The 12,042-nt window shown below is 40.3% G+C and overlaps 1 protein-coding gene across 4 annotated transcripts in view; it reads left to right on the forward strand.

Annotated features, from left to right (window-relative positions):
* LIN54 (lin-54 DREAM MuvB core complex component) overlaps positions 1-12,042 on the forward strand; it is a 39,858-nt gene that overhangs the window by 6,549 nt on the left and 21,267 nt on the right. For 2 of the 4 annotated variants that reach the window (XM_086464924.1, XM_086464926.1), the window contains exons 1-2: positions 7,561-7,622; positions 10,329-11,041. In XM_086464924.1, the coding sequence (XP_086321050.1) occupies positions 10,364-11,041 (678 nt within the window). In that variant the 5' untranslated portion in view covers positions 7,561-7,622; positions 10,329-10,363. Of the gene's footprint in view, positions 1-6,091; positions 6,113-7,560; positions 7,623-10,328; positions 11,042-12,042 lie in introns of those variants that run through there. The other 2 variants (XM_086464923.1, XM_086464925.1) reach the window with 2 other exon arrangements.

Below are 12,042 nucleotides of genomic sequence, written 5' to 3' on the forward strand. Positions count from 1 at the left end.
TCCTGAGCTGGATTCTGGGGGAACTTACTGAGGTGCTGAGGCACCCTCTGATTCAGAAGCATCCAGCTCGTTGTGGGTATGTGGTGCTTTAACAGTGTAGTGATCAACTAGGGCAGCTGAGTCACAGCGGATAACTTGCCAAGGCTACAGGTCAGCTCTGATGTCCCATTGTATATAACAATACTGTTAATCTCCAATCCCCAAAATTATAAATTGATAGTTGGCAAAACCTTCTTTTGTGTATACAGACTTGTCTTAGATGCAGTGAAGAGGGAAACTATGAGCTAGGTGACTTGTCCAACTGGTTGTAGAGCGTGTTTGTCATGAAAGTCAAATTAGGAAGGATATCCTGTAAGGAGAAAGGGACATGTTGAGCAGCATGGAGTGTGCATGCAATAAACTCTTCCTTCTAGGTGGCCTTAGTATAAAGCATCTCCAGGGATAGAGTAAGATACAGTAAATATCTGTCTGTAGCTTTCAGGGTGTTGAAAACAAACATTGTAAGAGATAATATGTGGTCCTAGTCACTGAAAAGCTTCTCTCTGGCTAGTCCTGTCTACTTTTTTTTTTTGAGGTGTGGATCCAAAAGCTTAGCTGTTGGTTTTCCTATGTACACCTAATGAAACTTACCAGTTTGTGTTTCAGAAGCTCTTCAACCTTTCGTTGTGTTATGATAAATGAGACTTCAGAGGTCTGAGAAGTCTACATTTGAAGTGGCCCATGTGGTTCTGGAGCAGAGATGAAGATTTCACTAAATTCCCATTTATCCTATTGAACTGATCTCTTGACTAAAAACCTTAATGTGGAATTTCATTCCACACAAGCCAGTCAGCTGTTGCACTGTCCGGGTTATTTAGATAAGTTTCCCCCAAAAGGAATACAAAGATGCTTTATCTAGAGATTAAAGTGGGAGGGATGGGGTAATAGTGGTTTATTTGGCATAGTTTGCCTGCAGGCAAGTTATTTATCTTCAGCTCAGTCCTTCTGCAAGTAAATATATTCTGTACTTGTTAAGTGTTGTCATGTTTAAGGCTGGTAGAGCTGCTGAGATCTGCAGCTAGAAGCCTGTTTTCTGGCAAACCACTGCAATGTAACTGTTGAGCTATTTTTGCTTTTCTTTCAATGCAACTCAAAAATGAAGAAAGCCAGCTTAGATTTCTAGTGTAAGTTTAAAAAGCAGTAATAGCCATAACAGCTTTCACTGCTGTCCAAGTCTTGACAGGACTACCCTGAAAGCATTGCAGTTTATGGTCTTAGATTTTTATGTGATTTTTATCTCTGCATTCTTCTAACTTTGAAGAGAAATATACGATTGCATAAGAAGCATAAGGAAATAAGTTTTTAAGGCAAAACTCTTCTCTGTGGCATGTTAGCATATTTTTGGAAATTAAATACTGAAATCAGTGTGGTGTGTGGTTTTTTGTTTCGGTTAGAATTAACTTTATGTATTGTACCTTCTGACTGGGCAATGCTGCTGAAGTGTACGTGTAGTGCACTGCATAATCATTGTGCTTCCTGGCTTGCAAAGTCTCAGTAAAATTGGTCACTTGCAATTCGGTTGTGATGAAGCTTTGCTCATAAATATAGCACTAAAATGCACTCTTGCTGAAATTACTGGCAGCAAGCCTAAACTTAAAAGGTGCCCGGTATGATAACACCTGTTAAAAGTCTGTGGGGAACTAGATATCAAGCCTATGGTGGCAGTTTTCATGCTTGTTGGTTTTAGGAGTGTTCTTGGTGTGATATTGCTGTGTATTCTGAATTCTTCTGTAGCCCCACATTCAAAGTGTTTGGAATTTGGAAAGGTAGACATGGCTTGAAATGCAGACTGATACCAGTAAAATGGTATGGTTTTGCCCCCTTCATAATGGACACTTGACTAGCATGTGAGAGCTAGGTAACAGCTGTGAGCCGTATTTGGGAAAGTAATTTGACCTTTAAGTGGTTTAGTTTTTTAGATACTAATGATTCTGGGTGAGTGCTTGGTGTTTTGTTGTGTTGTGGGTTTTTTGGGTTTTTTTTCCATAATACTACTTAGTCCCTCAGAGTGGCTAGAATGTTCTTCCTTACTAGTCTTGTTTTGTAATTGACGGTACATTTGGGCAATGTAATATTTTCTTCTTGTGGTGAAAAAGGGGTTATCCAATCTGGAGTTAGATATCTGAGTGTTCTAAAATACTGGTTTTCTAGCAAGCAATGCACTCACATGTATGTGTAATGTAATTCAATCACTTATAGTTTGTATGTTGTGCTGCTTTCATCAAAAACTTTGTTGTGGCTTTTTTCCTCTTCCTCTCCAGCATCTGTTTTGCCTGAAAGGTTCTCTGTGACTTCTGGGGATTTTTGGTTCTGTACTATATGTAAGGTCTTTGTTAGTTTGACTGTAAAGGTTGCTTTTGTACTTGGTGTGTGTAATCTAATTTCTGTGGTAGCATGCTGTGATTCCTTGTATGTGAGAATTAACTTTTGATGTGAAGAAACAGCTACAGGTCACAGGATAGCTGCATCTTAAAGTATATTTGTAAAAGGAGTTGTGGTGAAGGAAGAAGATGCAGTCATGTTGCGTGCATCCCTTCTAAAGCTTAGGGTATGATCAACTAAAGATTTTTCTGGTGAAGGCAGTGTATTTCATATCAATATATTGGTAAAGCATCTCATGTTTCAAAGACAATAGGACATGAATATTTGTAAGCATAAGTAGAACTTTTTTTTTTACAGCATGTCTACAAAGAACATCTTCTGTTTGTTCCTCTGGGTTTTTTGGCTCGTTGTGTTTTAACTGTCCTTGTTACTATTTTGTTATATGTCAACGATAACAGCGTGGACAGCTTGGTAACTGTTCCATGGTTAAATAATTTCAAGATGCTTTTTTTTTTCCATCCATCCCAAGAGCTGGAAGATTAGGAAGGGGAATGGGAGCAGGTGAATGAATTGCTACTGCATTGTTGCCACTGGATCATATTGGTTCTCTCTGTGGTGGCAGCTTCCAACTACTTGAGGCCTGTAATTTTAAACTGCTTAATCTTGAAGTATTACGATCAAAAAATTGGAGATTTTTTTTTTTTCAGCTCAGCAGCCTTCTGGAGTTTACATGTCGTCACTATTGGAGAGAGCAGATAAACAGAAGCTGAAAAATTTGATAAGCATTTAAGCACGTGTACTTTGGTTGCAGTGTGGCTGACAGCATCTCATGCTTCTCAGATAAATCATCAAGGATCCATTCTGTATTTCCCCTACTTCCTCCTGCTTTTGCCTCTGTTCTAATGAATAGATTTAGGAATGAAATAAATTGTTTTTAAACCTTTACTAGTTTAAGAAGAATATAATAAGAGAAATATGCTGATTTTATGAATATAACTTCATACAAATACTGTGGGATTTTTCAGTTTTAATATCCTCAAATCCAAGCCATCTGACAGTCCCCTGCTCCAGTTTTATTTGAAAGAGAAGTGATGGTGTTGTAACATTTTTGTATCGGCAAAGGAAATGCCAGATGTTACCCCTTTTTTGTATTGGCTAACTGGTGATAGTGTATTCTTTTGGTTTCCCCACCACCACATTTGCATTTAGAGTCCGTTGCACTTGCAGTGAACAATTACTTGTTAGGTTGTCCACTATTACTTCTCTGCCAATCTTCTGACCATAGTTTCCAGCCTCATTTCCCCCCACCTGGCTTAGTAAATCCCTTCAGAGATACTGCAACTATCGGTTGTTCTCCCTTACGTGTCACGGATTATTAGGCATATGCCTTGATTCTCTTAAAAGCTAAGAATGTCAACTTCATTGATCTTCAGAAAAGGCTTGGCCTTTTGAGGCACCAAGGATGTGTGCAGATGCTTGTAAATCACTTAATGCAAGGATTCTGATTTTCTTCTTGTTTGGGGAGCTGCAAAACTGTATGCTGCATTACATCCCTTAGGAAGAAAATTGTAATAATGAATATATGGTTATATTTCCATCTTCTCATGGTTAGTGATGTAACTAGCTTCACAGACACGTCTATGGATAATCACCCCAGTGGTGACCTCTTGAGGGTAGGGATTTTTTTTTTTGGTGATGTTTCATCGTTCCTCTTCATGCTTCTTTTTAAGGGTTTTTGCAGTTCCTGGCTCAGGAAGTTGAATGTATTTGCCCTTGCTGTCTCTTAATAAAGCTATGCTTAAGTGTGTGCATTTATCCCACCTTTAAAGAACTACTAGCTGCTGTATCTGTCAAAGATACTTTGTTTCAGTTAGGATTTACTTAGCATGCAGCAGCAGTTTTCCTGATCCCAAGAGAATCCCTGTTATTTTAGGGGCTATGTTGGACTTAATGCATTTATGAAGCTTTTGGTTTTGCGGTGGGGTTTTTTGCACTTCAAGATAGGTGCTTTTAAAAAATCTTTTACTGATTCGATTTTCCTGTTTTCTGGTGAAAGTGACACTTCGGAATTTAGTTGAAAATGAACATTGCCAGTGAGTTAAGGCAGGTCTGGCCCATATTTCTTAAACCTGTCCAGTTACACCAGAGTCTTCCCGTGGCTGAGCGCCACCAGACCTGTGCAGTGTACTGAGAAGTGAATAGGAAGGGGACCGCTAATGGTCACAAATGGTGATGAGTCACTTGGTCTGCTGCTTCATTGTGACGACCTTGCTAACACGAAGCACCATCCCAGAACATCCTGTAAAGTTGGTCTCGGCAGCCCTATTTTTGAATAATCCGAATTTCTGAACAGTTTTCCTTGCAGTACATAGCCTGGCTGATGATTCTGTAACATATCCTCATGTGAGTGCTGTACTCTTAAGTGCTCATGGATGCAGACTGGAAGGTTAGCTATTCTTATCTTAGTGAAATGGGGGCATTTCTGGAGATGTTATAAGATGCAGTTAGTTACTGTAAAATACAGGCATTGTTATATCTTGCATTTTCTTTACTTGTTTGCAGATCAGTGTGCTTTATTCTGTTGATTCTCTTGATTATCCTGTTTAGTGTGGCTGCTTTGCATGTTTTATCAACAAAGGTGTTGATATAATCTGTCTCAACACTTTACCTGTTAGTTTCTTAAATTCTGCGCTGACATACTAGTGACAAAAAAAGAAAAAACAGATCAAAGTTCACAGATACCTGTCAGACACAATTCTGTATTTTTGCCAACAATGATGACATTCTTTATCTCCGTCCTTATAAGTCCCCTTTACCCTTAATGACATTATATATATATATATATTCCTTTTTGCGAGTATCAAGTATAGAGATCTATGCTGTGGGTAAGATGATCAGAGGTGGTTCACTCAAACTGAGATTTTGTTCCTCTCCTCCTCCTAACAGTACCTAGCATTTTTTAAAGTTGTTACTCCAAGACTCTGATAACAATATGCTTTAATCCCAGGTTTTTTTACATGCGTTTGGCTGGTTGGGTGTCCTGAGCTCTGCTGGGATGGTCTCTTTCTAAACAGATCTTCATTACATGAATTTTTTTCTCGAGCTTTTAGTTTAGTTGCATAACCATTATTTTGTAGGCTAATATTCTCTATTTAGTAATCTGATCCTAGAATTTTTATGGAGCCCCACATTTTAATAGTGTGCTTATCCACTTCCTTGATTTAGATTGTTTTTTTTTTCTTCAGGTTTTGAGCTAAGTAAGTGTAAACACTTACTGATGCATCTTTTGGGGGGAGTTGTAGGTACAGCACTTGCATTATCAAGTGACTCAAAGCATAATTGCTGAAGTGAAGGAAACTTTCAAGTCTTTTCAAGTGGTTGAAATAATACACTACCCTGTCTTGAAGATCTCAAAGCTGTTAGAATCTTAAAAGAGGTTGGCTTGATTTTACTGTTGGAAATCACTTTAGTAGAGGAGCTGAAAAAACAGAAACAGTGTATGTTTGGTATAAAAGCAATAAAAAAAAATAAACAGCTGAAGCACTGAGAAATCCTGGCTAAATAGCTAACAAGTAGAATCTGCTGGGATGTTGAAGCTGCCTTTGAGAACAGCAGCCTCTCGTATAGCTAGGATGATATTTTCATTGTTGCATTTCATAGAATCATATAATAGTTTGGGTTGGAAGGGACCTTGAAGATCATGTAGTTCCAACTCCCCTGCATTGGGCAGGGGCACCTTCCACTAGACCAGGTTGCTCAAAGCTCCATCCAGCCTGGCCTTGAACACTACCAAGGAGGGGACATCTACAACTTCTCTGGGCAACCTGTTCCAGTGTCTCACCACCTTCACAGTAAAGAATTTCTTCCTAACATCTAATCTAAATCTACCCTCTTTCAGTTTGAAACAACTACCTCTCGTCCTACTGCCACACTCCCTGATAAAGAGTCCTTCCCCATCTTTCCTGCAGGCCCCCTTTAAGTACTGGAAGGTCTCCCCAGAGCCTTCTCTTCTCCAGGCTGAACAACCCCGACTCTCTCAGCCTGTCCTCATAGGAGAGGTGCTCCAGCCCCTTGATCATCTTTGTGGGCCTCCTCTGGACCTGCTTGAGCAGGTCTATGTCTGTCCTGTGCTGGTGGCCCCAGAGCTGGATGCAGCACTGCAGGTGGGGTCTCACAAGAGCAGAGTAGAAGGTGAGAATCACCTCCCTCGACCTGCTGGCCACACTTTTTTTGATGCAGCCCAGGATGTGATTGGCTTTTTGGGTTACGAGCACACATTGCTGGCTCGTAATAATTTTTTCATCTACCAGCACCCCCGAGTCCTTTTCCACAGGGTTACTCTCAATCCACTCATTGCCCAGCCTGGATCTGTGCTTGGGATTGCCCTGACCCAGGTGCAGGACCTTGCACTTAGCCTTGTTGAACTTCATGAGGTTTGCACGGGCTGACTTCTCCAGCCTGTCAAGGTCCCTCTGGATGGCCTCCCTTTCCTCCACTGTGTCAACCCCACCACATAGCTTGGTGTCATTGGCAAACTTGCTGAGGTTGCACTCAATCCCACTGTCCATGTCACTCACAAAGATGTTAAACAGCACTGATCCCAATACTGACCCCTGAGGAACGCCACTCAACTCCACTTAGACATCAAGCCCTTGTCTGTGACCCTTGTAGCCAATTCCTGATCCACTGAGTGGTCTCTCCGTCAAATTCATGTCTCTTGAATTTAGAGACAAGGCTGTTGTGTGGGATGGTGTCAAATGGTTTGCACAAGTCCAGGTAGATGATGTCAGTTGCTCTTCCCTTATCCACCAACATTGTAACCCATCATAGAAGGCCACTAAATTTGTCAGGCACGATTTGCTCTTAGTGAAGCTGTGTTGGCTGTCACCAATTGCCTCCTTATTTTCCATGTGCCCTAGTATATTTTCCTGGAGGACCTGCTCCATGATCTTGCTGGGCACAGAGGTGAGACTGACTGGCTTGTAATTCCCTGGGTCTTCCCTTTTTTCCCTTTTTCAGTATAGGGATTATGTTTCCTTTTTTTCCAGTCAGCGGGAACTTTGCCAGACTGCCACAAGTTCTCAAATATGATGGAGCCACTTCATCGGCCAGTTCCCTCGGGACCTACGGATGCATCTCATCAGGTCCCATGGACTCCCCATGTGCACCTTCAGGTTCTTTAGATGGTCTTGAACCTTCTCCTACAGCACCTTCTGCAACTTGAGTGGTGTGGCTGGAGCACTTGCCGGTGAAGACTGCTGGTATCTATTTCAGTCATATCCAATAAGCAATGAAGAAATAGAACAAGTGGATTGTGTTGATTCTTTTCTTGCTGTTGTTGATGACGCTAGCCTGAATCTATTAATGGAAGCCATCTGTAAAATGATGAGTCCTAGTAACTGTAAAATCTTCCAATGTGATGTCCATAAGCTGTTAAGCCAGTAACCATGCATAATGTTTTGTTTCTTCTAACTTGTCAGTTACTGATTCCAGACTTGATGTAGTAGATGTCTTTTCCTACTGCATTCTAACTTGCAAGTGGTTTGTTTGAAGTTGGAATGCTGTTTAAAACCCTGACTCTGTGCATTTTAATGTAAATAATATAAATATCCTTTCAACTAGATGTAGGTATTTAATAATGATTTACTGCTTTTTAATATAACCAAATGGCAAGAATGAAGAATGTAGATAACCGTTGAACTCTATAACTACTTAAATAGATGTAAATATTCTATGGACATACTGTTAAAAGATACTAAGAATTACCTTTCTTTTAGGGAATAGCACGTATGAATGCAAACCAAAAGCAAGTATTTTAGAATTATCTGTCATTACTGAAGCTCGTGATTTTTCTACTGTCTGATTTTGATTCCCTCCTTTTCAAACCTGGAGGCAATGATTATTTGGATTGCGACTGACCCTAGGTGTCTAACTTCTGCACCCAAGCCCCATGTGCTTGTCAGTATAGGATGGTGGGGGGTGGGGGTGTGCCACTTGTCCAAGCTTTTTGAAGCTGCAAGATCTAAGACACAAGCCCATGCAGGTTGATGAGAGGAGATGATAAAGCAACACAGCTCAAGAGAGCTAGTGGCCTTAACATGTGCTGGAACAGTCTGCTTTTACTATTCCTATTTTTGTGTAATATCGTAAGCAGTTAACCAATATGACTTTGAGACAGCAATGTGATACTATTGCTAATGTGTCCTTTGGCATAAGCTGTTTTGTCTAGTGGTAGTTACTGGGTCTGGCATCACTGCAAGCCGTACTGGCATTACTTTCGGAGAAACGCTTTCCAAAGAAGGTATTTCTGGCAATGACATCAGGGAACTTTGTATCTTTAAATGCCTGCCAAGAAGTGAGCTGTGTGTGAGTTTGACCATCGGTCATCAGGACAAGTTCTTTCACAACTTCGGCTTCTTGAGTATCATGGCACTTTGGTATGGCTTGTACTCTGGAGGTGAGGGGAATCAGGATGGCATCCTTCATGATTAGGAAGGCCTTGGACTGCTCCAGCACAGCCTCCTGAGCTCAGCATGGAAACTACGTAGATTATAGCAGGGTTTTTTCCCCTACCCTTCTACTTTGTGAGTGAAATTAAGCTGTTCTGTAGTTAGCTGCTGTGTAAAATGGAACCACTGTGACCCTGGAGGAATCAATGTCACCTTGACATTTGCCAGTGTTTTTAGTGGCACAGTTCCTTAATTATGAATGTTGCTTAGTACAAATAACTCAGCTCTGCTTTTCCTAGCAAGCAGGAAACTGAATTTTCGAGGATCCTGTCCTCTTGAGCTTATGATGAGTACTTGAGAGCATGTACACATACCCATGCAGCGTGCTCGCTTGTCCAGTGCCCAAGCCTGCTGGTGGAGTCAGCATGGGGAAAATGCCATATTAAGCTGATCTGTTTTCACTCTCTGACAGGGATACAGTTTTAGTGGGAAGGGTAGATGTGACTATTTCCAGCAATGTCTTTAAGGTTTGTTCTGGGTAAGGAAACTTGAGATGAATGCCAATACAGAACTGGCTCCTACAAACACCAGAAAAAATAATGCTGTCCACCAAGACACAAATGTACACTCTTAATAATCTGGTTTTAGTGGATTGAAAGTCTTTAAGGTTTGTTAAGTGAAAAGCGACTCTGGCTTTGAATCTCCCTGTAATTTTTCTTACATAAATTGGTCACTCTTACTAGTCAGCTTAAAAAATGTTTTCTTTCAGATGGGATATTCTTTGTTTTGTGAACATGTTTCGAATTAATCATGAATTTGGGCACTGTATTTTTCTTCTGAGTATTGAGAAAAAAAGATATTGAGCTGCTCTTTTCGTGGCTAGCGTAGAGGAATTATCTATCTGTTTATCTTGGAAGGGCAGGGCTTTGGCTTGGTGCTGGGATAGGTGTGCTGTTAATTGAACTTGTGGGGTTTTTAAAGCCTGTCACTAGACAGCTGTTTTTCTGAGATTTCCAAAAAGAGGATTTGGCAAGATTTAACCTTTTACATCTGGTATGGATAACAAGTCTCTTGAGGCAAGATAACCTGCTAATCAATGTTGACATGTGTGAGGAAAGCTATTATCATCTGTTGGATTTTTAGAGCTGTTTAACTCTTACTTTATATTTCAGTAAGCTTAAATTTTTGTGGACAAGGTGCCTGTATCTTGAGGGGGAAACACTACTTCTTTGTGTTGTCAGGAGTGGACCGGTAATCCACAGCAAGTCAGTGGCTTGATTTCACTTCAATGGATGATGTTGAAGGGGTTTGATATAGATTCTGAAAGTAAATCCAGCTTAATGTGTTATGTTTTGATAACAGTTGGGGTTTTTTCATTATATCCCTCTTGTGAATGCACAATACCTTCACTCTGAAAAAAAATTTTCTACTATATTTTCTTCTTTCGTAATATTATTCATAAAGCTTTGAAAATTTATGTTTTCTGGAAGCCAATAACTTTTAAAAATATAATTGCAGTACCTGCTCCAGTCATCAGTGCCACAACTGCTAAAATGGAGGTGGTTTCAGCAGAAGTCAACAGCTTGCTCCCCGAGGAAATAATGGACACCGGTATAACTCTGGTAGAAGATGACAGCATTGAGGCGGTTATTGTGTCGTCGCCAATGGGAGATTCTATTCCCATGGAAACAGAACTGGAAGAAATAGTGAACATAAGCTCCACCAGCGACTCCTCAGCTACGACTATGACTGCAGCCACCACAGAATCAGTTACTGTACCCAGCAATCACTCAGGCGACACAACAGTGAACACCACAACCCCAAAATCTGTAAAGCCTACCTTTCCAAGTGGCCTCCATAAACTTGGTGCTCAGACACCCGTCACTATATCAGCCAATCAAATTATTCTGAACAAGACTGCCGATATTAAAATAGGCAATCAGAGTATTAAACCAGATGGGCAAAAGCTAATTGTAACAACTTTGGGCAAGTCTGGCCAACCTATTGTTTTAGCATTACCCCACAGCCAACTCCCGCAGGCGCAGAAGGCCATCTCCCAAGCCCAAGGTGGAGACTCCAAGGTACAAGGCCAGCAGATCAAAGTTGTTATTGGAGGTCGGTCAGAAGTGAAACCTGTTGTTGGTGTCTCAGCTTTGACGCAAGGAAGTCAGCTGATAAACACTGCGGCCCAGCCTTCTGTTTTGCAGACCCAGCAATTAAAAACAGTACAGGTAAAGTGAGTTATGCTGATGAAACATCTTAAACAAGTATGTTGCTGCAACTGTTGTCGGTTTCCGTGACTGATTGATACACGGTTGCTTTCAGCCTTTACATTCATTCCTTGAATTAAAGAATACAGTGCTGATCTTAGCCCATGCGTTCATCTGTGGATGCATTTACCATTTTATGCCGTTTATCTCTAGCTACTGTCTAGAAACTTAGGATCTGCCTCAGAGAAAGTGAGCTATTAAAATCCAGTAAATTGAAAATAATTTTCCCATTATTTTCATTTTATAGAAATAAATATCCATGCTTTCAGGAAGACTAAATTGAACTCTATATGCCTGTTGTTCTTTATTTAAAATGTACGCTGCTTTATTCCTCTATGAAAGATTAGCTTCTGTCTATTATGTTTAGTTTGTTTAAATAAACTCTCTGAAAAAAAACTTCCAGCATTTGGAAAAGAACAGAAAGGTATATCTTGTCTACCTCAAATCTAGCTAAGCTTGTTAATAGATACTGCTAGACTAGGCGCTATTGTAAGATGGACACTTTAAGGTCTTGTTCCCAATCTCTGGTATGGATCTTGAGATATTTGAAACCACAGAGAATCTGCTGGGATCTGAAAACATGTTGAAAAGGCTTAGATTATGATCTGAATAGTCTGATATTCATCTGGTATATCGCAAAACTAAATGTGAGTGACTTTATTCTAGGTGGAAGTGAGGCAGAAATAAGACCTCATGAAAGGGAAGGAAAAGGAGAACTTGATGCAGGTTATTTACGGTACAAATGCAACGAGAAATTAAACTCTTAAGTATGCTAATAAAAACTAATTTGCTGCACTTGAAAAATTACAAACTTTTAGCATGTTATTAGCCGAATGGTAAGTTTCCTGACTATTATTTCATGGCAAGCGAATGTGAGCAACTCTAAGATGGTTTGTTTTAAAGCTGCAGATGATCCCTGCACAGAGTTCTGCTTTCTTCCCTTCTGTTGCTACATCATACCT

This window comes from Leptosomus discolor, chromosome 4 (genome assembly GCF_034619465.1).
Source record: "Leptosomus discolor isolate bLepDis1 chromosome 4, bLepDis1.hap2, whole genome shotgun sequence".
Lineage (NCBI taxonomy): Eukaryota > Metazoa > Chordata > Aves > Leptosomiformes > Leptosomidae > Leptosomus > Leptosomus discolor.